Here is a 26,608-nt window from a genome sequence, read left to right as displayed (position 1 = left end):
CCCTTAAAATTCCATCTATATGCCAACCTCTTCCAAATATGTCTTCACCCTTCCAACTGCCCAAATCCAGGCTCACATATTTAGCTGCTGTTCACAGTGCCTCTGGAGGTCTCCTAGCCATCTCCAAAGGTACAGGCCACGTGGACAAATAACCTCTAAGAACTCAACACTACTATGAAAGGCGAAACTATGGAGACGGTAAAAAGATCGGTGGTTGCCCGAAGCTCGGGAAGAGGGAGGGATGCATAGATCGTATATGCACAGAGCACACAGAGAATGCACAGAGGGTTTTTAGGGCAATGAAACTACTCTGTATGTCACTATAATGGTGGATATATGCCATTACACATCTGTTCAAACGCATGGAGCACATAACACCAAGAGTGAACCTGAATGTAAACTAGGACATCAGGTGACAATGATGTGCCATTGTGGGTTCATTCATTATAACAAACGTACTACTCTGCTGGGACGCTGACTGAGAGTGGCTGTGCTCGGGGGGGGGGGGGGGTCAAGGGGCATATGGGGCACCTCTGACCTTGCCACTCACTTTTGCTATAACCTAAAACCACTTTAAGAGGTAAAATAGGTTTAGAAAAAAACAACTCATCAGTGAATGAACAAAATGAAAGACACCTAAAAGTCTATCACTCAATTTCTGTTCCTCCGTATTAGTCTGTATTGACAGCATCCCAGCTAGAAAGACAAATAATGCTTTTCTGAAAGCTCTCCAGAAGAAAGGAGGGTCCTTGTCACCCTTCAGTAGCGGTGACATCAACAGTCAGTTTATACTGCTTACATCAAATGGAGCCCATGGGCACCCTGGCTCTTCTCATGAGGTTAACATTTAAGACGAGTTCCATAGGAACCTGTTCACTGTAATATTTCCGATGTCCAATACACAGTAGCTACTCTGTAAATTCTGCTGGGAAAACACTCACCCAAGATAATTTATCAAAAAATAAGATGTAATGTTCAAGAAAAATTCAGTGACTATCTCCCTAAGAAAATAAGTTTCACAGCTCATGGGAAACCATTTATTTAAAGTTCCTGAATACAAAAAAATAGATAGGGGAAGCCCTGGCCAATTTGGGGAGTATAGAATTTTAAAAATACCCAGTGTTAATCTTCATTTAAGACTCTGGATCTCTGCATAGTAAAGGAAAAGTAACTAGTTAGTGGTGCACAATGGTACGGTAGGTTATCTGCATATTTAAAAAACCCTACTGTGTACGCAGAACACACCTCAGAAGCTACACCACAAACCAGCCGTACTGGGGCACTCTCACTGCATGGCCTGCGGCAGAACTTGAATTTTTCACCATGTATATGTATTCTTTTGGGCGGTGGTGGGTGGGCCCTCTTGCCCACTGTCTCTTGGATTAAGGCTCAGTAACCTCCTCCAGATGAATGGACAGTGGACCACGCCCTGACCAGGGTGCATGGGGTGGGGGTGGGGGCAGGCATTTCAAATGAATCAGCCAAACTTTTACCATGTCAAACTCTATCACTCAACTCCAGGCTTGTTAAAAGGAATACATCCCCTACGATTATAGAAAGTTATGGCACGTTTTCCCCAAATACGGTGCTCAGCTGTCCCTAGGGGAAGGCAAGGCCAGCCCGGCTGCCAGAGCCCGTGCCCATGTTTGTCACAGCTGAGAGGTTCACTCCCAGAAAACCGTGTTTACGGCTTATCCTCCCGTTAGTAGGTTATTCACATCTTTACTGTAGCCAGTGTTTCTCATATTGAACAGCATACTGGCAATGTGTTTTTCATTCCTCGTACCATTCCAAAGGGCGCTTGCCACACACACCCAGGCCCTAATGGAAGTCAGACTCAGCCGAAGGTAACGTCTGCAAAGCCCGCTCTCCGAGACCAACTTTCCTGAAGTCAGGGACCGTGGGGAGGATGCACTGTCTAGAAAAAGGCACTGGCAGGAGTAAGTAAGTCTCCAGTGTGCGCTGGTGACAACGGTCACAGCAGGCGCAGCGCCCCGGTTTCAGGTCCCTTAGTTATTCTGACCCGTATTAGCTCGTGCTGCTGGAAACCTCGCTTGGCCACCAGCATGCAGAGAAATGAAGCCACCTGCCTACGACGAGCTAGGATTCCTTGCTCCGGTCTCAGGACAGAGAAATGTGATCAATAAAAACTAGCCTTCAAAGTTAGGAATTAGCTCATGCCAGGAAAGTCTGCAATGAAACAGGCAAAAGCAAGCCAAGGTTTCTCCGGTTTGAACAGCTGAGTTTCCAAATAGAAGGTTCTTCAGAGTCCACAAGAGTATGTGTTAGTCAACAGTATTCGGGGGAAGAGTGTCTGGAGTCTAAATAATGACACATTTCCCCTCTCTAAGTTGGAAAGGATACTTCATGAGCAAAAAGGAGAAAATCACCTAGTGTGTACTTCTCAGAAAAAGTTTATAAAATGGTATCCTGATCTCTAAATATATTCATGAATTGGTGAAATGATGTTCTGATATTCTAAATTAATGAAATTACATTCTGATTGCAAAAGCTGCTTTGTGGAAATACACAGGATATTGGCAAGAAAGACTAAAAAAGACAAAGGAATAAAGGGCAAGAACTGGAGGCATTTCATTAGCGTGACCCCAGGGACGGCGGGAACACAAACGAGGGAACCAAACCCTTCGCCCACAATAGAACGTGTTTCAAAACCCCTACAATGTGAATTCTCAGATGACAGGATCAGATATTCTAAAATTAAGGAAAAAGTAGCTAAATCTGTTATATCATTTTTTTTACAGTCCCCATAGAGATCTTTCACTTAACGCTGCTTTAGTGAACCTCAAGAGAATAATTTCATGGCTGAATCATTCCTGCTGTCTTTTCAACAGAATGGACTCAAGTAAATTTCTGCTTGAAAGAATGGCTACCAAAGATGTTTTGGAAAACATCTTAGTCCTAGCAGATCTTTTAAAGATACCTACATACGTGCACAAACACATACATAAATATGTATAACTAAGTGCTGGGCACTGAATATCCACAAGATGCAAGAGAGCAAGTAGGAGCCCATGGCAGGACTTCAGCAGATAAGCACAAACGCCGTATTGTGCCCCGTGCTGGCCGTTCATATCTCTCTTCTCTGCGAGGAAAGAAATTCCAATGAACTGCCGATACACAGACAGTTTTCTTGCCACAAAGGGACCTTTGTTTGAATCCCCCACAAGTGACAAGGTCAATCTTAGCCAATCTTGACATTTCTCTGGAACCTTTCCATCGAATTTTTTTCCATGTTCATATCATTTCCCGAAACCTTTTGGAAATCCAAAGAAAACTCGGTATAGATAAAGTATCAGCTAAGTTCTTGAACAAATACCATTCACGATTTTTCTCAAGATATTTTTCTATAAATATACTTGTAAAATCTGAAGTGTCAAGGCTGGTATGATTTAATCCACATCCTTTAAAAAAACTTTAGACCCAAGAGTGTCTAATTTAGACCCAAGAGTGTGGTAATAATATACTGAATTAATATTTAAAACAGTATTCACCTGTCTTCTTAGCATACAGACAGTATTTTCAGAATCTTTTATGAAAATTGTATTTTCACAGGTTTTACACAAAACTGCCATTTTAAAAAAGTAAAAGATTTTGCTGTAAGGTTGCTCATTTTCTATGGAAGTTTATTTTGGAAACATTAGAGTTTTCAGACGAAGAAGCAGAAACTTATCTGAATTCAGTCAACGTGTTCCAAAACCCTTCTTCCTCAAATCACTGTAAGAGCAGTTCACGGAGTTTAAGATAAGCTACTCGGATGTCTTTTTAATTTCACTGTATTGCTACATGTTAGGATGCCTGATGATATAGGAACCACAGGACACTTTTATAACCAATCAGCTTCCTTCTGGAGAATACTGCAATACTTCAGCCAGGAGACACATTCCGAGACCGCTGACGGTCAACACACTGGACAATGGCCCCGACTCAGGGAACAGTGGCCACAGGCAATGACAAGCCGACGATGGCTATGATGCAGCACAGGGTTGTCTCAGAAAAGTAGCTGCTCTTTGCTTTTAAGGTCTCCACACTTTATGAGGTCATGACCTTCAACATAAGATAAAATCTAATCTCTCTCTATGACTAGCTCCAGATGGGTAATCCCTAGAAGAGGCCTAAAATGAAATTTAGCTCTAAAGACTGAACCCTGAACTGCACTTAAAATATATGTATATTTTCAAACAAGTGGTCTAGGGGAATGCAATCTGAAGGATCAAAAAACTTACTCGTTTCCATTCAATTTAAATGAATTACTTAATTAATAAATTAAGCAAAGTCACACAATTAATTTAGGTCTAAATCTCCTGAGCAGCAAAAGAAAAATGCTTGTACTTCACAGGACACTATAAAGGATTAAACTGGATGAAATAAGAAGTGTTGGAAAAAGACAAAATTGATGCCCAGATGCTAATAGTTAATGCATAACAATTAGAGGCAACAGCCCATGATCAACAAGTAATCAAAAAGCCTAAAAGAGCTTGCTTTTGAAATTTAATTCATCAACCATCTGCCTTGTGCTTAAATCAAGTGCTAGATTTAACTTGGCTGGATCACAGAGTTTACATTAAAATCTTTTCCATCGGCCAGAAAAACTGTGTGGTCCTGCTTGTTTAACTCACAACTGGCAGAGTCAAAAACCCATGTAATGGTTCAAAATCCACAGCTGTAAATGCAATGCAGATGAAATACTACAAACTACACCCCAGCCATTGTTTCTTTTTCCACAAAATTCTGCCCTAGTTGAAGATTGATAACAGCTAATGACTACGCTTGGTAATACTTTCATCTGTCCCAACCAGGATCATTATCCAAGTTTAAATCTCCATGTTAACAACTCAGAATCCACAGACTCTTGGAGCTTGCAAAAGCAATGCAAAAAAAAAAGCAAAATAGCATGTAGTAGCCCCAAATGTCTGCAAAAAATAACCAGAACAGTGTGACTGGCAGCTGGAGCATGGCAGGCCTGCTGAGAAGCACTGGGCCAAGGTTTCTACCACTCGCAAGGCAAACACCAGGCAGGGAGGAAGGAAACAGCTCAGACTTTAGTCCTAACCTAAAACACAACTCATAAGCCTTATGACTAGGGAAAAATCCATTTGTTTTTTACTTCTTTCAATGTCAAAATAAAGATGACTGCCACAATGTTGTGAAACATGCAAATCACTGTGCTAGAATCTATGTAAAGCAAGACCTGTTCTTTAACCTAGCCTTGGACCAGTGCTGGCCGAGACAGAGAGGACACACACACACACGGGTCAATAAATACAAAATCCAGAACATTTCAGAATATCAGACTATAGATGACCCAAATGACAGCAATAATATCAACAAAATCATGGCTATTTGAGAGCTTATGTAGTGTTAAGCTAAGCACTTTACATGTATTATCTCATTTAATTCTCACAACAACCTAGGAGGTTCACTATCATTTCATCCCCATTAGATAGAGGGAGAAACTAAGATTTAGAATTAATAAGTACTTGCCTACTGTGGCTTTATAACCTTCGGCTTATTGCGTCCTACATAACTCAATAATAATAATAATGATTATAACAATGTATTTATTTGAGCATAAATATTGCTGATAAAAATTATAAAATATTACTAAACTCAAATTACGCCAATCACCATTTCACTAAAATAGGACAAAGAGTACTCATGTACCTGGCCACCGGTGTTCCAAAGAAGAGTGGGGGCAGAAGGTTTCAGGTGTCGACTGTCACTACTATATCCTTATTTCCTGTACAGCAGACAGACCCTTGCTCACTTGAACTGAGGTCCTCAGGACCAGAACTCGTCTATTCTGCTCTACTGCTAGGGCAAAGCAGGGTGTCAACCATCTGTGCAAAGCTGAAGAAGGGGTCTGGGCTCTGACTAATCCAATGGGTTTTCACAGAACTTCTGTTTTTGGGGGAGTTTTTACCCCAAATTGATATATATATTTAATAAAATTATTAAAATCCCCCTAAAATAAAATATTTTTTGCTGTTTTTTATTTTTATTTATTTTTGCAATTTTTATTATTTTTGTTACAGATGCTTCTCCTTTTTCCCCCATAGACACCCTCCTGACCCCTGACCCCGTCCCCTCCCCCAGCATTATTGTCTATGTCCATTGAGAACTCCAGTGCTGTTTTTTTTTTTTTAACTTTTTTCTTTATTGATTTTTAGAGAGAGATAGAAACGTTGAGAGAGACCTGTGCCCTGACTGGGAATCAAACTGGTGAGCTCTTGGTGCATGGGTCGACACTCAACCACTGAGCCACACTGGTCAAGCAAGAGAGCTCCTGTTTTTTTTGTCACACCTTTACCCCAACTTCGTTATCAATTCCTGCACCTTCCAGAAATTCGGGCTTTTAAATCTGATTCCTCCTTGGCTTTCCTCTCTGCCAGTTTAAACGTTCTCGGATTGCCTGAAAGAGTCACTGAGCATCCATCCGTGATCCAGGTTCCAAAATGTTGCTGTTGCTGCGTTCTCTCTCTCTCTCTCTCTATTTGTGCTTCTGTGCACTGACTTTCCCGTTCGTCTTCATGGGACTTCAGAAGGGAATGAACATAAATTCATCTTTACTTGGCGGTATCTCCTTGCCAAGCCTTCAGATTCCCCCACTGCTTTTCCGAAATCCTAACTGAAATGACTGCACCTATCATTAAGACACCTGTGGGCTTTATTTCTTTATTCAAAGTGATACATAAATAACTACTTAATTCCCTCACTATTACTTCAGACACAGGTCATAGGTAAAAGCTAAACAATATGGACCAAAACACCCATGTCATTAGAGAGTGCTCGGGGCAAATGTCACATGAACTTCTTTGTCCACTCACCTCGGGAAAGAGACAAAGTCAAAGAATGTCATAAAAAGTGGCGTTTGGAAGTCACTGTCTTTCAGCTGGGAGTGGAAGAAGTTTGGTTGCAGAAAGAATAAAGCTGCTTTGTTATATTAAGGGAAAGAAGGCAATTGCTTTATTTACTAAACACTCTGTGGTAAACATATTGTATATTGAATAAGGAAAGGACATTTGCTAATGAAACGCAATAGCAACAGCCATTACTTTGAGGGCAAAAATGAAACAGGTAACACAGTGTAAACAGTTCCATATTTTCTCGCGTAGTTCAGTTTAATAGGTTTTAAAATTTAGCTTTAAGAATCAGTCAGGAAGGATAAAATGCTAACTGTTAAAGGTTTATTATTAAGGCATTCAAGTTTAGCCTTTTAAATATCAAATAGAAAACATACTTCACAATGCAGCTATTCTATGTCATTATTGGAGTAAAAGGTCATTATTTTGTCATATGAAGGCATTTCTTAAAATAATATCGAAGCATGTGCACTGAAGCAGTGTTTAGTATCCCATGACATTTCAATGTTAATATAATCTGATTAAAATTAGGGGGACACAATATTCTGGAGAAGCAAATGTCGGGTGAGATCCATTCTGAATGTGCTCTATTACTACAATTTACTCTTCCAACAAAACAGAAACGGGACAATGTGGCATCAGTTACTCATATGTGGGGAACAAATTCAGTTCCTCAGGACACAAAAATTCAGTGATAGATATTTTTTACTTTACTATGTGGAAACTGAAAGCAAGCATAGTTTTAGCTTTATATTACTTTGTATATTATAAAGAAATACCAATGTTTCAACTTTAAAATAGGAAAGAGAAAAGCATGCATCTTGCAAAGTTCATTTGCAGCATAGCATATCTTTGTAGGTTACAAATAATAGCACATTCTACTGCTGAAAAAGATTTAACTGAAATAGTTGGCATAACCTACATAGTTAGAATGAAAACTCAGAGTTGAGGGTAAAAATGTATCATTTTATAAAACATCAAAACAAAGGCTCATCTCGTTTTCATTTTGCAGAAAACCTTTGAACACAAAAGACCTTGGAGTTTCTAAATACAGAAGGGTGGTTAATATTCAGTCTTATACAAAAGACAATTTCCTTTCCTGATAGTATCAGTCTTTTACCATTGACATATCTGAAATTTAAAAACAATGGGAATTAGATCATAATCTCTTGCAAATGCATATATATCAATCTTACTTGTCTTTTTCTGTAATTATAAATTATTCTAAATGAACATAGATATATGAAGGCAGAACACAGAATAATCAAAGGACGTGTACAAATACGTAAAATATACACTATGTATGGTGTTTAGTTATGAATTAAGCCCTTTCATTTCTAAACCAAATAATACTCCTTTTTCATGGGACGCTTAGGCTTTTAGGACTTCTTTGGTCCTTAAAAGACAGAGAGATCATGAATCAGGGAGATTTCATGAGTTTGAGCCACAAGGAAGTTAACACAGTTAAGGTGGAAGGAAGTAGGTCCAGATTTGGGAGGTCAAAGGCCCTGCCCTAGCATTGACCCAAAGATATATGATCCTGCCTAAACTTAAAGAGTCTAGCTCTGATCTTCCCATGAAAAAGAAGAGGGGGGGAATATAGCCTACCTCCCCCAATACAGCTGTACAGAGGGTAAAACGAAAACAGTTGCCAAGCCCATGGCACTTACAGAGAGGGTTAGGGGGCATTAAAGAGACCGAAGCCTCCACCACCAAAAGGCTTTGAGAAAAGTCTGTGCCGTTCTTATCCCATTTACTTCATTCCTGCCCCAACGCACAGGTCTTAAGTATTTCTCTGCCAAAATTCTGACCTTGGTTTCCCTTTTTCTTTTCACTCTATGCAGACACATCAAGGAGGGCACTCCTAGCCTTTGGATGGGACAATTCAAGCTTGTGTGGGACTGTTGTACCAAATGCAGGGTGTCTGCCACCTCTGGCCCCCACCTACTAATGCCAGTAGAATCCCCAAGTCACTGGTGCAACCAAATATGCATTTCTCAGTGCCCCTGGGAGTAAGTACAGCCACCACCACTTAACAACCATTGCTACAAGCACTAGCATCTCGTGGAAACCCACAGTGTCGAGAACCATCCCTATGACTCAAACCTACATCTCTAGTCAAGATTTTTCTCCTATAGCACATAGCTTCCCCTCAGGCTTCTCGATCACTTCAGACCTGCCCCAAACAGAATTTCTTATCTCCCTCACGAAGCCCCAACCTGTTTCTCTTCTATCCTCGTTAACACAACCAACCACCATCCACAGTCAAGGCAGAAATCTGTCAGGCAGACAAAACTCCTCCCCCCTTCTCATGAAGTCCTCAAGATTCGATATCCTAAATATCCCTCAAGTCCTTTCTTTTCGGCCCCCTCCTGGGATCCCATCACCTCTGGCTGTGTTACTGGAATGGCCTCTGGTCCTTCACCTCCTCCACATCCTCTCTGTGACTGGCACGGTGAGTTGGTCATGATTTACCAGGACAGGAGTACAGGGAGGACCAGATAGTACAGGCACGCCACTGCTGCAGCTTCTCCAGGAGCGCAGCTAACGCTCCAGGTCTGTTCCCTGCTGATCGGCTGGGGAAGGGTCTGGACAAAGGCAGTTTAACTGCTTGCCCGGAATGGTCTGAGTGACATGGAAGGTGCCTACCTGTCCATCACCCCTGGAAGTGAGTCAGTGGCCAAAACAGGCTCTAGAAGTCTGAGTATCTCATCTCCTAGTCAAAGGAAAGCGCCGTCTGCTCTCTCTCTCCTGCTGCACCCCCCCCCCCAGCCTGCAGCTCCTATGCCCCGCCCTCGCCAGCTGGCCCATGGCCAGGTGGAACCCCCATCATGGACTGATGACTAACTCTAGATTAATCCTGACCTGGATTCAGCTGCACCATGGAATGGAAACCCTGGACTTTGGCTCTATTTCTGGCCTTGCTGAACCCACGACTGCCCCTCTTCTGGGACTGGACTGAGGGACATGGGACCTTACAACCCCAGCAGTGTAATTCCGCAGCAATAAAAACCATCCATTCTTCCGGGGGGGCTTTGAATATGCTTATTTCGACTGTGCCCCAAGAGCCTCCTGCCCATGAGTGTTGGAGGGATCTGGCCCCTTTATCCCTCTGGTGACATGCAAACAGCACACAGTCACCTCCCAGGCCACCACATCTGTCCCAGGAAGTGGGGAAAACACCTCAGCAGGGCACACAAAGGCATTCACCTTCCTCGACTCTTGATTCCCACCAGGGCCCTGAAGCCCATAAGCTCCAGCCTGACCCAAACCTGCCCATTTTGGGAGACGCGCCCTGCAGTGGGACGCCTCTGCACACCAGCTGTGCAAGTTCCACTGGCCACCACTGGTCCCTGGGGACCAACAGCCGCTGGGCAGATGCCACCAGCTGAAATGCTCTAGAACCCAGGCACATTGCAGAATAGGAGGTCCCACAGTGTTGACTAAAATGAACAATTCTTTATCAAGAAGAATTTAGTAGGGACGTGTCCCTGATAAACACACACACTGCCGGAGTCAGAACGATCTTACCCTTGTCATCTTCCATAAAAGGCCTTCTCAGTGTTACTTATGAGCAGTGAAGAACCTGAACCACCATACAGGGGACCAGATGCCCACGAGCTGAATGTGGAGCACGTTCTACACTAAATATCCTGGCACACAGAGCTGCCGTTTCTCCTTCGGTAAAAGTGAAACAGCAAGGCGAGTCCCGACTGTGCCACACTCGCCAAGGCCAAGCTTAATCGGTAATACCCAGTTCAGACACTGACCATTTGTTTTATTCAAGATTCTGTTTGACATTTTCTTAGGACTGGAAACTCTGTCGTGGGCAGCACATTAAATAGTTATCACTTGAGAGTCACTCTTGGAGACCAAACGCTGGAAATTCAACAAATAGGCATTACATAATAAATGGGCTTTGCCAACACTCTGAGCACTTTACATGTTTAAAAGGCTGTATCTGAGTGTTTCAGATACATAAATGGGTTTTCAAACTGAATTAAATAAACGTGTGTACTATGTTATTATAAAGCAGACACAGGATTATCATGAAGAAGCAGATTCTAGTTGAAATATAACAGAGATCAAGTATCACACAGGCAGCTATCCTAATTACAACAGTACATTTCAAGTAAAAAAAAAAAGCGATGTAAAGAAAAGGAAATTTCTTTATCTTTTAATGGAGGCTGAAAAGTTTCAGAGTTTTGCTTTTAATTTGAAAAAAAAAAGGTCCAGAGTTGTCCCTTCCTGTAAGCTACTATAGAAATAAAAATGTTTTAACAAAATCATACAAGATGTAAATTTTGTAAATAATCGAAATTAAAATAAAATTTAAATCTAACTTAAATGACTTATTCCAGGGTCAACCAATGGTGAATTTTTTTATACCCCTCTTACAGATAAGAAATGATCTGAAGAGGTAGCAACCTGATCAAGGTCAACCAATCATCGAAAAGAGAGGCTCCCCCTGAACCCGCTGACACACACAGGCAGTACCATCAAGGCCCCAAGACTTAGGGACTCAACGCATCCTCAGGTCAACAACTGTTGTTATTCAATAATCACAACTGACAAAAAGCTTTCTCTGGGGTCATTTAGACACTGTGAGAAACTGACCGACAGCCTCAGGATTCGAAGCACAACTCCACAGTGAAGAAAACACCACCAGGGTTTTCAGAAAACATATTCTATTTTAAAACCATGACTTACAATTTACAGTTATCAAAACAGTCATAATTCTTCCTAGTGATGTAGCCAATTTGGAGCTTTGTTTTCATTCAACTGAAGTACAAGTTAAAATGAAGGACTATCACTTGGAAATCTAAATGCCTTTCGAAGAGGTACACGCCATGTTAGGCTCTCTGCCCTCTTCGCTGAAGGGAGAAATCTTCAGTTCTCTTACCAAAACTGGCAAGACTGGTACGAAAAGCACCAATGAGCTGACCACAGCAACAACCCCGCTTCTGAGAGAGGACTTCCCAGCTGTGGTCTGTGCCACCGTCCGCACACCACAGGCCCACTATTCCCTCTGGCCCAGCGGGTCCTCCACACGTGTATCTTGTATTCATGTCAATAACAAGATTGCCAGGATCTTTTCTTGTGCCAGAATCTGAAGTTGTGCTACTATCATGAAATATCTGGAGATCACAGTGATCTGACCACAAATCCCATCTCTCCGAAGTAGCCCCAGCTCACATGCTGACCTGTCCAGCAAGGATGTTCAATCTTGCAGCGCAAGAGAAAAACGCACCTGCTCTCAGCGGCAGAGCAAATATTTAAAAGGTGGCTTTATGAGTAAGAAGGCTTGTAGTTTAAGTTTTATTAGTTATACAGTAAACCGAACTTTGACCCAACCACATAAAATTGCCAATATTCAATCCATTTTGACCTCCCCAAATAGCAGCTTCATAAAGTTCACTTCGGTGCAATTCTGGCACCTGGTTGAAGTACAGGCTGTGTAGTTTGCTAAGAAGCACAGATACGCTCACCACCGGTGTACCAGCTGAGTTCCTGCACTCATTAAAAATGATAATGAAAGCTCTTCCAACAGCGCTTATGAAGTGTTAAATATGGAAAACCTATAGAAAATCATTATGGTCACTATAAGTGCATTTCAAAAATAGTATTTATATGAACAATAACATCTGAATGAAGAAAAGAACATGAAAATGTAAACAAAAATAATTTTTGTATTTGCATGGAATGATTGTGAGTTATTTTTTCTTTCCCAACTACGTGTTGTTATATTATTGGTATAACTAAAAAGGAAGAATAAAAAGGAGAGAGAATGAAGGGTCCTTAGATATAACAGTCTGCTGTGACAATTAATTACACACTTAGCATTTGTCTATATATCAACAACCTGAAATATATCTTAAAATTTATCTCGAAGAATAAAGATAAGAGCCAATTTAGTAAATGAGAGATTTCATGCCTCTGAATGTCCTCCTTTTGAGATGACACAGACGTCTGTTAGTAAGTAACGTCTTGGCACAGCCAAAGGCAAACTAAAGAGAACTTACTTTTTGCTTGCCTCCCAGACGTCTGTAATGTTGGAGAAGAGATGATGACTCTCTGTCTTGGTCATTGTATCGCTCAGTTCTTTAGAATTTTTAAACATTCGTATCAAGATCTCCAAGCTGAGTAAATAGGAATGTTCAGAAGATATAACTTCAAAGATGGCCTGGTAAGAAGGGGGAAAAAAAGTATTATTAATTCTATTAATTGAAGAATTAAATATCTCTCTCATAATTCTGCCATAAGGATGATATAATATCTAAAAAGTACAAAAAGATAAGCATTAAGAAAACTGTAGCCCTGGCTGGTTTGGCTCAACAGTTAGATTGTCGGCCCGTGGACCAAAGAGTTTCGGGTTCAATTTCAGTCAAGGGCACAGTCTCAGTTGTTTGATTCCCAGCCCTGGTGGTTGGGGTTATGAGGGAGGCAACTAATCGATGAGTCTCTCTCACAGTGATGTTTCTCTCTCTCTCCTTCACTCCTTCCCTCCCACTCTATCTGAGAATCAATGGAAAAATATCCTCCAGTGAAGCTTTAAAAAAAAAAAAAAGAAAGATAGAAAACTGTATCACAACGATTGTCATTATAAGGCACTTACACCCAAATCGTGAGAAAGGGAAACCCTGCCCATAGTGTAAATATGAAACAATGAAATCATTTGGATGACTTGAGATTGCATTCTGAGGTTATACTTTGTCAAGGGGTAGGATCTGTTAGGAAGCTAGGGCATGTGATGAAATTCCAGTGTGACATTAATTAACCTTTGGGGTCACCTCCTCCAGCCCTGGTTTCAAAGCATGCTGCTCTGGGACAGTAAGGATTCATGGACATATCTTAGGATTCAGAGAAATATTTTCACAAATATAGTCCTTTGCTCCATCTCTTTGGGCCCTTTCTCTCCCTATGTTTTAGTCTGAGTAATCTGCAGTCATTAACAGCAAACATTCTGGGTGTATTAAGAGAGCATGACTGCACCTACTCTCAAAAGGCTCTTATTAGCCAGGAATTCTTTTATATCAGCTCAGACAAATTGAAAGTAATTCTGCCTGTTCAACAAGCTACCACCTGTGCTCTTGTCAGTGTCTCAAGGAGGAGCGAAGGACCCTCTGCAGAAACTCTTGGTGTCAGGCACACGGCGGTTTTCCTGATAAGCGTCCATTAATGATGAAATGCCAACCCACATAGGTGGATGGACACCCACACCTTGTGTAAGGAATTCATCTAGCTCCTTCACAAAATCAACTCCAGATCCCCCAAGAATGGCAACCCAGGGAAAATTCCTGCTCAGGGAGGGGTGGTGAACATCCCTGCAGGCCTGAGATTCACATCCAACCTCCCTAGTAACACTGCCATCATCACCTTGCCCTCCAGGGCTCCTCCCTGCAAGCCCTTGGCTCAGAAGATTCTTTCCAGAACTCCCTGCGCTGCTACCAAGGCTGGGTGGGAGCAGGGCAGGCTAGGCAGGTAGCCTCCCAGCTCTGGTGGGTAGGCCAGATTTGTAAGTCAGATTTGTGGTGCCAATCTCAACATGCACCTCCCTTTTTAGCATCCATAAGCTTTTAGGGAAGTCTTACTTAAATGTGCTGTTCTAGCCTTGGTTGTGCTTAGGGATTTAAGTGATATAACCTTCTAAAGAGTAAAGAGCAAGAACATTGAGAGTCTCACTTAACCTGTATCTTATGTAATTCTCCTACACAATGATCGATTAGTGAATGGGATTATCCCCAGGAACTGCAATGCCAACTAAAGAAAGTTGTCACTTCCTCATCAAAAATAATGGATTCCAGGTTGTTGATGGATATGGTGCCTTGAAAGGACTTAAAATATTTTCAAAAGTAAAGGCTTTTATAATCAAATCCAAAATACTAACATTTGAACAAAAGGACATAATGAACTACACAGAATTAATCACAGGAAAAGATGAATAAATAGTACTTTAATATAACAGGGTTAACGTAATAATTGTTAAAACACCCGCAACAGCCCTGGCCGGTTTGGCTCAGCGGTTAGAGCATCAGCCTGCAGTCCAGAGAGACCCGGGTTCGGTTCCCGCTAAGGGCATGTACCTCGGTCGCAGTTTGTCCCCGGCTCTGGTTGGTCGTGCAGGTGGCAGCCACTCGATGTGTCCCTTTCATCATCGATGATTCTCTCTCTCTTCCTCTCTCTCCCTCCCACTCTATCTGAATTTTAAAAAATGGAAAAATATCCTCGGGTAAGGATAAAAAAAAAACACCCTCAACGGAGCCATCAAGTACTTTAAAGAAAATCAGGTTATACCTGCTAAAAATAGCTATATAGGAATAATAAAAAACCATAAAGGTAGATTTGTTGCTGTTACTACTTTTTTTATATCACAAATATGAATAAATATTTTCAAAATTAGAATAGCTTCAAATAGAAAAAGTTTAAAAGAACAGAAGTGTTCAAATGGAACTGGGACTCTGGGGAAGCTCCTGAATTTGTCCCCAAGGAGACAGAAACACTGTTTATACTACATTGTTAACACTAAAGAAGAAAACAAAACATATCACCTACCATCCATCATTTGGAAAAGAGATTTTTAAAAGACTGTTTTTATAGAATGGGCTATAAAGTAGTCTTTTTTTTTTTTTTTTTTTTTTGGTATGTGCCCCTGGCGGGAACCAAACCCGGGACTCTCTGGTCCGCAGGCCGATGCTCCAACCGCTGAGCCAAACCAGCTAGGGCTAAAGTAGTCTTAATGAACGATCTAGATTATTACACATTAACATGAATAAACCTCAAAAACGATGTTGAATATAAAAAGTAACCAAAGCCCTGGCCAGTGGGGCTCAGTGGGTCATGGGCTCAATACCCAAAGGGGGCGTGCAGGAGGCAGCCGATCAGTGTTTCTCTCCCTTTCCCTTCCTCTCTAAAATCAATAAAAACATATTTTTTATAAAAGTAGCCAATATGTTCAGAATCATCTCCATATTTTTCATTATTATTATTTTTAATCCTCACTCGAAGATATTTTTCCATTTATCGTCAGATAGAGCAGGAAGGAAGGAGAGAGAGAGAAAGACATCAGTGTGAGAGAGACACATCAATTGGTTGCTACCTGGGGCTGGGGACAAACCACAACTGAGGTACATGCCCTTGGCTGGAATCAAACCTGGGACTCTTTGGTCCGCAGGCCGACGCTCTGACCGCTGAGCCAAACCAGCCAGGGCTCATTTATCTACATTTTAACACACACACACGTACATGTACATAAACCTATGTAATACATGATTTAAAAATACAGATTAGATGGATATACATTAATTCATAATTATAATTGTCTCTGGGGTTGAGAACAAGGAAATGGGACTGAGAAGGGGAATACAGGATTTCTATTTTATTGAACGTCTCATTTTCTTTACTTTAAAAAAATGAAGGAAAAATAAAAAAATGTAATACATTTGCTAATTCTCAGTGATAGGTATACCAATGTTATATACTATTCTGTTTTTTTTTTTACTTAAAAATATGGCACTATACTGTGCCCTTATATTTTTGCATTACTCCATGCCAATGAAATAAGAAAAGGATACTTCATGACTTTTGTGAAATTATTTACATGTGTGTATATGCATAAACATATATATCCATAGTAATATACATTGAGACAGGAGGAAAATGTCCTGAGACCTTCACAATAATATCACAATGAGCAGTTTTCCTAAACGGAAGTTATTTAAACTTCAAGTGGGGAAACCCTATTGTTATGTTTTATTTTTTATTAAGTAAAGTTTTATTTATAGAAATCTTGTAAGAAGGTCCAGAGCTTCCCCTAACCAGGGTGCATTACATTTTGTCTACAGACAAATGTATATACTTTCCTAAGATTTCACCGGTTTTCCACTAACATCCTTTTTCAGTTCTAGGATCGTACATCTGTACATGTTTCAGTTTTCAACATATTTCTTCCAGTTTAAATACCTGGACTGTGTTTTCAAGTTAACATTGGGATATTTTATTTTATTTTATTTATTTATTTTTTTTTAACCTCACCCGAGGACATTTTTCCATTTTTTGTTCAGATAGAGTGGGAGGGAGGGAGAGGAAGAGAGAGAGAGAGAGAGAAACATCGATGTGAAAGGGACACATCGAGTGGCTGCCACCCGCATGACCAACCAGGGCCGGGGACAAACTGCAACCGAGGTACATGCCCTTAGCGGGAACCGAACCTGGGTCTCTCTGGACCGCAGACCGATGCTCTAACCGCTGAGCCAAACTGGCCAGGGCAACATTGGGATATTTTAAAATATTCTTTTTCGGGGACTTACATGTAGTTCTATTGGACAATGATCACATATGTCTTTTGTAAACATAACATGTATTCACTGCACACATCTGAAGGAAACTGGAGCGAGTGCACCCAGTGGTTGCAAGCATATGCTCATAGAAAACCTACCTCTTGCCTCTTTCTTTCCTCCTGGCTAACTGCCTGAGACAATCCGTTTCTTTTCACCTGGGGAGGAGGGAAAAACAGTTTTGAGCTCATTCACTTTAACAATTTCTTTATTATGTAAGGTATAATTCTATGCCTTTCAAAAATGAATTAAGAGAAACTGATGCAACATGTTGAATTCAATACATGTTCATTTTTGGTCAAACAGTATTGAATCATTAATAAATAAGCACAGTTCAACACTAAAGAACTGACCAAATGTGTAGAACACTATCTATCAAGATTGAGTCAATCTGTTCTAGTCTTAGTTCTGGATATTCCTAAAATACTTACCGAATTAATCGCCCAAATCATAAATTCAGAAATCTAATAATAAAGAAATACAGCCACTGCTCTGAGAGATTACTGTCCAGGATCACAAAATGAAAGAGTGATTTTAACACCATTTTTCTTTTCTTTCTTTTTTTAAAAAAAAAATTTTTTTCTTTATTGATTTTGAGAGAGAGAGAGGAAGGGGGAGGGAGGGAGAGATAGAAACATCGATGAGAGAAAACATCCACTGGCCGCCTCCTGCATGTCCCCCACTGGTAATCAGGCCCACAACGTGAACCTGACCGGGAATCGAACCAGCAACCTCTTGGTGTATGGATTGATGCTCAACCACTGGGCCACACTGGCCGGGCTTCATACCATTTTTCATAAAGACTCCATGAAATACCAATGCTTTTCATAAAAACCCAATCAAAGAAGAAATCAAAGTCCCCTCTGCCTCAATTCCAGCTGCCTTTCCAGCATATTTAACTTGGACAAACAAGAATGTTAACCGGATTTAGAGAAGCAACGACACTGCAGGAACCAATACTATCAGGACACACTTGGAGCAATGCAGTTGCATCATTAGTTGAGTTCCTCACTCTCTCAATCGCCACATTTTGATTTGACTACTGCAGTTTCATCTTTTGAAACCACAGAACAGAGGCTGAACTATGAACTCCAGGAAGGAGGACTGGGTGTCTCTTCTGGTACAACAGGCCCTCAATCTGGCACGTGAAAGACATTTATAGTTTTCAGTCAAAGATGAAATTAGCAAAAAATAAGGGATATGTTAAGATTCCAACCAACTAAATTCCGCACTGAGAGAAAGGGAGCAGTAAGAAGGACAGTGCCCTCCCACTGTGTTCAAAACCAACAGCAATATAACAAGTAAAACATAAAGGTCTTCAAACATTTTTGCTTTCCTACTTCTTAGATTTTTTTTTTTAAACCATGTTCCCCTAGACCTATTTTTAAGTTCACATCTCAGATTTTTCATCTTAAATTAAAGAATTTTAAAGATGTATTTTCCTGCTAATTGTCAATCTAGACATTTTAAATGTGTGCTACTGTGGTCTTAAATGTATTCAATGGAATGTAAAAAACAAAATGATCTGATATTTATTTTTAAATGGGTCATAGTGGATAAGTTTCCCTCACCAGTTGGAGATTTGACACTAGTCTTCTTTCTCCTTGAAATCACATTTCTATGTCAATTTTGCCCCAAGGTTTCCTAATATAATATAATTCTATGTGTTAGGGTATCTTATTAGTCACACTAGTATACTTGGAAGCAAAAAATATGTTTTAAATGCAATTTTCTGAAACTCCCTGTGACCATTGAGATTTGAGTGTAAAAGAGATTCTTGTGGATTATATAACCACCACAAATACCATTAATAACCTATGATCAAAACAACATAGTTATTCCCAATTTTAATGCATTAAGCCTTAACAGTAAAATGTTACTGAGAATGAAACTGTTAGAACAATGGGGTGCTTATGGTGGCTTCATTAATGGAGGCTTCATTGAAAATATTTCACATTGACCCCCCCCTTTATTTTATGCCCCAATGGTCAGACACCTTGGGGCCACTCACCACAGAGAGATTTGAGATGGACAAGAGACAGGCCTTCCCTTAGTAAAATGGCAAATGTGAAAGGGGGGCTAGAAAAAGACCTGGATTTCACCCTTTAAGTGCAGTCCCAGCTTTAGAAAGGAGAACAACTCGCAGCTGAGGATCTGGTAGCCTGCAGACTATGCCTGTCCACCGCGCACAGTGTTCATGAGCTCCGGGGCTGTGAGCACACCCTGGTGTGAAGATGGCTGTGCACAGTTCTCTACACTGCGCTGTCATGGAAACCAAGGCAACCACATGTTACTCTCTCCTATTTGTTTTAAATCCTCACTCGAGGATATTTTTCCATTTCAGATGGAAAGGGAGGGGGAGAGAGAGAGAGAGAGAGAGAGGCACATCGATGTGAGAGACACATCGACAGGTTGCCTCCCTCACGACTTAGACTAGGGCTGGGGACCGACCACAACTGAGGGATGTGTCCTTGACTGGAATTGAAACTGCAACTCTTGTCTGCCGGCCGACGCTCTAACCGCTGAGCCAAACCAGCCAGGGATTTAATTTAATTTTTGGAAAAAGTTAGAAAGTGGTATAAAAATAGAGTCCTAACTCAACAGTAAAATGAGCACTCGTTTACTGAGCACTTACTGTGTACCAGGAATGTGCCAAGTATTTCATACTTGTTTTCCCACTGAATCCTCATAAAAACTCTATAAAGTTGATACTATTCTTCTCCCCATTTCACAGATGAGAATAACAGCTCAGGCTGAGGATCCAAGATCACACAGCTAAGCAGGCAGCAAGGCCAGAACCTGCATCCACGCCTGGCCAACTCCAGGACTCACACTCTTAATCATGACATCATAAGGCTTAGGGCCCCCCCACCCCACCCTCTATTGCTAGGGTTGGGCGAGACCCCTTCTAATGCCAGGTCTCTGTACCAAGTCTCTATACGTTTTATTTCATCCACCCATGTAGTGGAATGTTCTTAGCTTTACCAACATCCTGACCCGGGGTCGGGTCGGCGTGTCAGCAAGAATGCACGGCTATGAAGGCTCCTTCAGACATGCCAATACGGGAGGAGACTGGCTAGAATGAAACTGTTCAGAGCTTCTCCCACTCAATTCACCCTGAACAAGAATTTCACAGGATTTCTTGCCTGACACAGAGCCCAGGCAGATGAATATCCAGGCACCATGCCCAGTCTCAGCAGGTGAGGTCATCTGTAGGTGAGGTCAGAGGCAAGAATTTCCATGCCACTGACATACTCGCCCAAAACTACTAACGCACTCAGACCCGGAAATCTTAAGGGGCAGAGAAAGGAACGTGTGGCCTTACAGACCTAGACAGATGACAGCGAGTTTACTGAGGGATTAAGAGTACTTCACCTGACCATAAAAACAAAATCAAAAAATCCCCAGGTAAAGTAGTTGCTTTTTGAGGGGGAAGAGAAGGTAGTTCTGAAAAAAGGCCAAGTACTAACACATAGAATTACAACTTTACCTAATACTAATAAAAAAAATGACCAAATATTCCTCTAACCTACAAGTCATCGGTAAGAAATCAGCAACCCACACAAAACTACTGTGACAGAAAAAATAAAAATGAAAACGATTCCAGGAAGCATTACTGGGCCATAAGAAAACTGAAGTGCAATGTACTTGGAGAGACTGAAAGTGTGCTCTGGGGAATTATGACAAACCAGTTCCTCCAGGCTGGTGGCCACACCACTGCTCCAGGGCCTGTCCTGTCTCAGCCCCTTCCTACCCTGCACAGGCCAGGCTGGACAGGGTCTTCGTCCAGAGCCAAAGAAGGATCCTTTTGTCTACCTGAGACCTCCTTCCACAGCAACTCTACATCAAGTGGTACCTGAGAAAAGGTGTCTGCAGGTCGGTCAAGAGCAGGCAAAATGATTTCAGAGACCGAGGTGTTTGGAGAAATGAAACAAGAGAAAGATAGGGACAGAGTGATTCAAAAAAAGGCCCCACAAAGACTGGCAGAAGGCAGAGAAGAGAAAATAAGAGGAGAAGAGAAAATAGGAGCAAATATCAAGCAGAAAAAAGAGAAGACAGGAAAAAAGAATAGTGTGTGGCAAGTGTTTAATAGTAAATACCTCTGGACATTTTCTAAGTCAACAACCATCTCAGTGAACATAAGAAAAATCACTGAAAGGTCCAGACCTTTGTTTTTGTATGAAACAAAGAAAAATGTGGTAAAGAATATATTTATATCTATGGTTTAAAATTTACATGCTTTTTGCAATTTGCACATATTTTGCCAAAAGAATCTAAAATATTATGTTTATCACATTTCTTTAAGAGTTCCCCCTTGTTTCTATGTGTACAAAAGAAAACAAAAAGAATACACAAGTTTCCAAAACTGATTGCTATTTTGCTATCTAAAATTAAAAATCAAAATTGTACAGGCTCCTTTATTTTTAAAATATATATTTCGTATTGGTAGCTCCGGCTGAGTACAAACGGAACACTTAGTCAAAGCTACACTCCTTTAAAGATTTCTTGTGACTTCGCCAGAACTTTCTTAATTTTCACTGTCTTGGCCTGGTTTAACTTTTTTTATTCAACTATGTTCAATAAGTAGAATTGCGAAAGTAGTTTGAGGAAACACAAACAATTGGATTCAATTTAGGGTTCTTGAGTTTTATAATCTAAGCAATTCACAAAACTATTCCAATTTTGCCAAGACAGATTCTAGACTCTAAGGAGAAAGTAGGAATGCATGTTAATATCTTCAACATTTAAAATGGATAAAGATTAATGCAAATAAAGCAACAGGATTATAGCCCAAGACCACAATTCTGACCTAAGTTAACAAATATGAATATATGTATGTGGCTTATCAAGATAGCAAATGCAGAGAACTCAGTCATGTTCAAATAATTTTACATTTGTAATTAGATTTTTGTTGCTTTAATTGGTATTGAAATTCTTCACCCATGATCTTTGTGACTGATATATATTCCATGTCCAAATGAGACAAAAATTAGCAATTAGTTGAAAAAAATAAAGAACAGTACAAGATACTTGACACATGTCTAGTTAGACCCAAAATATATAGTTTATGAAATTTAGAAAAGGGTAAACTCCCTAAAAGATAGACCCATCTAAAATTCATGCCAGTATTCTCCTTGACAACTTGAAAGTCGGACATTCTCAGATAACTGTCCTACGAAGAAACAGGGAGGCTGTAAGCAGAGACTCCATTTCTACACTCAACCAGTTACAGGCGTCTTCGCAGAACTGTGTCAAAAACCCATCAACTTTGTGCAATATTCCTTGGCCTTTGATTCCACTGACTGGAATAGGTTATGAGCCAAGTTCTCTTAAGCCCAAATACAGCGCCGATATTGCCTTTGTACACACAGGGCCTGTGTACAGGATACAGCAGATCCTGTGCAGAGAGCCAAGATTAATAATACCAGTCTCCTGGTCAACCAGATCACCATTTTCTGTGGGGTAAAAGGGTATGTTCTCGGGCCCATCCAGACTTGGTATTGTTTGTAGGTCAGTGCACATTCCTTCTATTTTTCCCCACCATCTAAGGAAACCAGATGGAAGGGCCCCACAAGGCTCAGAGATGTTCAGTGAAAAATTACATCAGAAATTTATAATCCAAGGTCACTCGGACTGCATAAACCACTAATGTACACTGACTACTCATCTGAGCTAAGACCTTCACACTTTGCCAAAGATTACCAACGTGCTGAAAATCATCTGGTTATTCATGCCTCTTGGTGATTCCCTGTACACCAGCTTCTGTTCTTAAAAGCTCATGTGGGAAGGGAATGAATTGCAAAGTAGAATTAAACCATAAGACTCAATCTCTCTCAGGTCTTTTCGACAGATTTAACACAACACAAATAGCCCTTGAATTACAAATGAGCTGGAGTTCTTTCATTGTCAATAACGTGGGAACGGCAGCTCTTTGAGAGTATGTTTGAAGTTCCTAAACTGAGAAATCTGCCAGGGTCCAGAAAGCATGGCCTCCACAGCCAGGCCCACTGGGCTCTCTCTAGCCCCGCCCGCCTCATCCACCAAGACAAACCCTGAGATAACACTCCACCTAAGCTAAGAGCTACCACACAACGGTCATCTCAAAGGGCCAGGGACCTGAATAACCAAACATCAGATAAATGAGGTCAAGATGGGGCTCATATTTTTAGGGAGGTAGAAAATTAGAAGACAATGGCCCATTTAATAAAATCATATGCTTAATTTGAAAATATATCAAGTAACATGCCAGGGACCTCCTAACTCATTTGTTCAAAAAACTGATCTCCTCTGAGGTACTGTTGTTGACCTGAATTCCATAATCCTCACCAAAGTTCCTGCATCTCAAGAAACAGTAAACCTCTCAGCTCTCCTCTCCGCATCCCCTCTTGGGAACCTCAGGTCTACTAACGTGATAGCAAAGTCAATAGGGCAGGCCAGGGCTGGAGGTTTCTGCTCCTCTGTGGCTTGCATCACCCTCTACAGACAGAGCCAAGATTCCTGAATAAACTCAAATTATTTCAATACAGATATGAGGCTGAGAGTACAAACCACAAACAGATAGGTGATTAAAGGTACAAAAATAAACTGTTGTGCTCTTTCCGATTTAGGAGATAAGCTACTTCACTGCAGCCAGCCTCGCTAGCTAGTCATTAGCTCCCCATATCTAGCCAATTCCTGATTCAGAGTTCTAGTTGGTCCTTCATTCATTTCTCAAATTACCACTGTATCAAATGCTTGCCATGCACCAGAAGCTGTAACTTCTGTTATCGTCACAATGAGCTAGCTACTATTAACAACAGAAAGAGAGCAAAGGGAAGGCCAGACACTATAGACATGGTCATCTGGGCAGCTGCACCAGGAAGCTGCAACTTTACACTCCCCAGGGAACCACTGGACCTTCCCTGCAGATCACTGGGGAAAGGGGTTTGACAAAGGGAAGACGGTGTATGCACAGTGAAGTTGGGGAGATGTAGGAAGGTGCTTGCTTGTCAGTCTAACCTGGGAACAAAGATCACTGGCTAGAAGGGTGGACCCCAATGCAAGTCCCTAAAAGTTTGGGAATATGTAATCCCCAAAGAATTCTCTCTTGCTTGTTCTTCCACTCCCTTGCACTCTCTTGCTCTGGGACCCACACTCGCCTGTGCACTACATTGCCTTGTGGCCATAGCAGCCACACGGCTCACACGCAATGGACTGCAGCTGGGATCAAAAGCCAAGCTAGCCAGATGCTGAACTGTGCTTGAATACAGAGTGGAGACTCTGGGTAGCGGCCTTAATTCTAGCTCTGCTGAAGATAAGATTGGACTTTTCCCATGGCAGGACAGAGGGAAATGAGACCTTGAAAACCCAGGGGTTTCATTCCATGCACATAAATACCACTCATTCTCCCATTCGAGTCTCACGAAGTTCCCTTTCCCTGTGACATCGCAAGAATTCCACTCCCGCCTGCAACGGGTGGGGACACAGAGGGCACGCCACCAGTAACACTTCTAAACCTTGTAACAACCCTCCAAGGAAGATAATAGAATCAGAAAAGTTAAGTCATTGGCCCTAATTAAGGGGCTAAGCTGGGATTCAAACACATGCCTGCCTGCTTGCCTTCAAAAGCTGAGCTCTTAACCCTGGCAACACAACACCTTCTGGAACACTTCTGAATTTCTCAGAGCTGAGATCTGCAGCTACTCTTCCCCCGAACGAAGATCCTTCCGCTGGATGCCGCAGAAACCACCCCTCTCACTGGATTCCTAGCTCCTGCTGCAGCGAAAGCTAAGCTGTCAGTAGGGCAACCTGGCACTTCAACTTGCTGCTTATTCCCGACATTTCTCCCAGTAAAGGAATGCCTCTTTGACCTGGGGTCTTATTAGCTGGGCTTCGTTCCCCTGTGGGCTCCTGAGTCCAGACCCAAACGTATTCATTCTCGTTCCCACAGGCCAGCGAGAGATGATGTCCTTCATCTATCAACAACTAAGAAGAGAAAATGACATTTAAAAATACGTGAAAAGCTAATGACCCAGACGCAGAAAGGATGAAAGAAAAAATGACTTTAGAGGAAAAGGGCAATTTTACAAAATTATTTCATAAAAGATGAGCAGGTTTACAAAGTGGAATCTTTAATAAAATACTGAGGAAGGGGTGGGAATGGTGGCAAAATCAAAGCAGATTTTGGTCTGAACTTTTATGTTTAATTTTGTAATTAGGAGAATATATTTGTATTACTTCTGTAATTCAAAAGTAATTATTTTAAAGAACTTAATCAGTTTTAAATCATGAATTTTTAAATTGAAAAACTAGGAACAAACTAACAACTAACAATCGGGAATTGGTTAAAAGAACCAAACATCTACCTATTTGATGAAACACAATACAGGCTGTTCAAAGGTTGTTGTGGAAGAAAGTTTAATGACGCAGAAAGTCATTCACAATATGGTTAGAAAAATAATGGGTTACAAAACCATAGGTTTAAAGACACAAAAAGGTATTTAGAACACTGGTAAGGGGAAAACGTGGGTAATAAGACAATACTATTTTATTATTGCTTTTTTTGCTCTAAAGAAAAGTTCTATGTATACTTTTTTAAAAAATGGTTTGAAAAGTCATATACCAAAATGTCAATGTTGGGGGGCGGGGTCAACAAATTTTTATTTTGTTCTCTTTTTCTATTGGTATTTTTTTACTTTTCTGTAATGAACATGCCTTGGTTTTATAATTAAAGTATTATTTTTATTTTTTATAAAACATTCTCTTATCTATATTTTTTATTGGTTTGAGAGAGAGAGAGAGAGAACATCAATTTGTTGTTCCACTTACTGATGCATTAGTTGGTTGATTCTTATATGTTCCCTGACCAGGGATTAGACCTACAATCTTGGTGTATCAGGGCAATGCTCTAACCAACTGAGCTACCTGGCAATCAAGTGCTGGAAAAATGCTGGAAAAATGAGCAATCAAGTGAACTGATACTTTACATAGGATTTACAAAGCAGGCGATGGTTCCACCAGACAGGAATGATCTTATTTTACGGAGGAGATCTGAGAAATAGGCCAGGGCCTAAAGCATCATTTTTAATTAAAAATAAAGCAGGTTTCAAAGTCCTCTCCAAATAAGAAATAAAACAAGGAGGGCAGACAAATGAAGTTAAGGCTGTCAACAATACCTGCATTTTTGGGAAAAGAAAGAAACTAAGGTAAAGGGAGGGAATGAGAAAGAAAGATTTCAGTCAAGTCCAAACCGAGCAGTGGCTTATGAGGCAGTGTTGAAAAAGAGTGATGACAGGCAGGTGTGCGAGTGTGAGCGCCAGAGGAGGCCTGGGCCGGAGTCGCGTCACTGGGAATGACGCCGTGGACACACGGAAGGCATGAGTCAAGAGGGGCTGACGGAGGCGGGCCGACAAA

The 26,608-nt window shown here is 41.1% G+C and overlaps 1 protein-coding gene across 1 annotated transcript in view; it reads right to left on the bottom strand.

Annotated features, from left to right (window-relative positions):
• Positions 1-26,608, bottom strand: part of ARHGEF26 (Rho guanine nucleotide exchange factor 26) — a 119,404-nt gene that overhangs the window by 73,825 nt on the left and 18,971 nt on the right. Inside the window, exons 4-5 of the mRNA XM_036243254.1 lie at positions 17,317-17,373; positions 12,905-13,065 (exon numbers count right to left, since the gene is read on the bottom strand). Coding sequence (XP_036099147.1) covers positions 12,905-13,065; positions 17,317-17,373 — 218 coding nt within the window. The remainder of the gene's footprint in view (positions 1-12,904; positions 13,066-17,316; positions 17,374-26,608) is intronic.

This window comes from Molossus molossus, unplaced genomic scaffold (genome assembly GCF_014108415.1).
Source record: "Molossus molossus isolate mMolMol1 unplaced genomic scaffold, mMolMol1.p scaffold_m16_p_5, whole genome shotgun sequence".
Classification (NCBI taxonomy): Eukaryota; Metazoa; Chordata; class Mammalia; order Chiroptera; family Molossidae; genus Molossus; species Molossus molossus.
The sequence above is the reverse complement of the archived record's forward strand: the minus strand, read 5'-3'. Positions and strand labels throughout refer to the sequence as shown.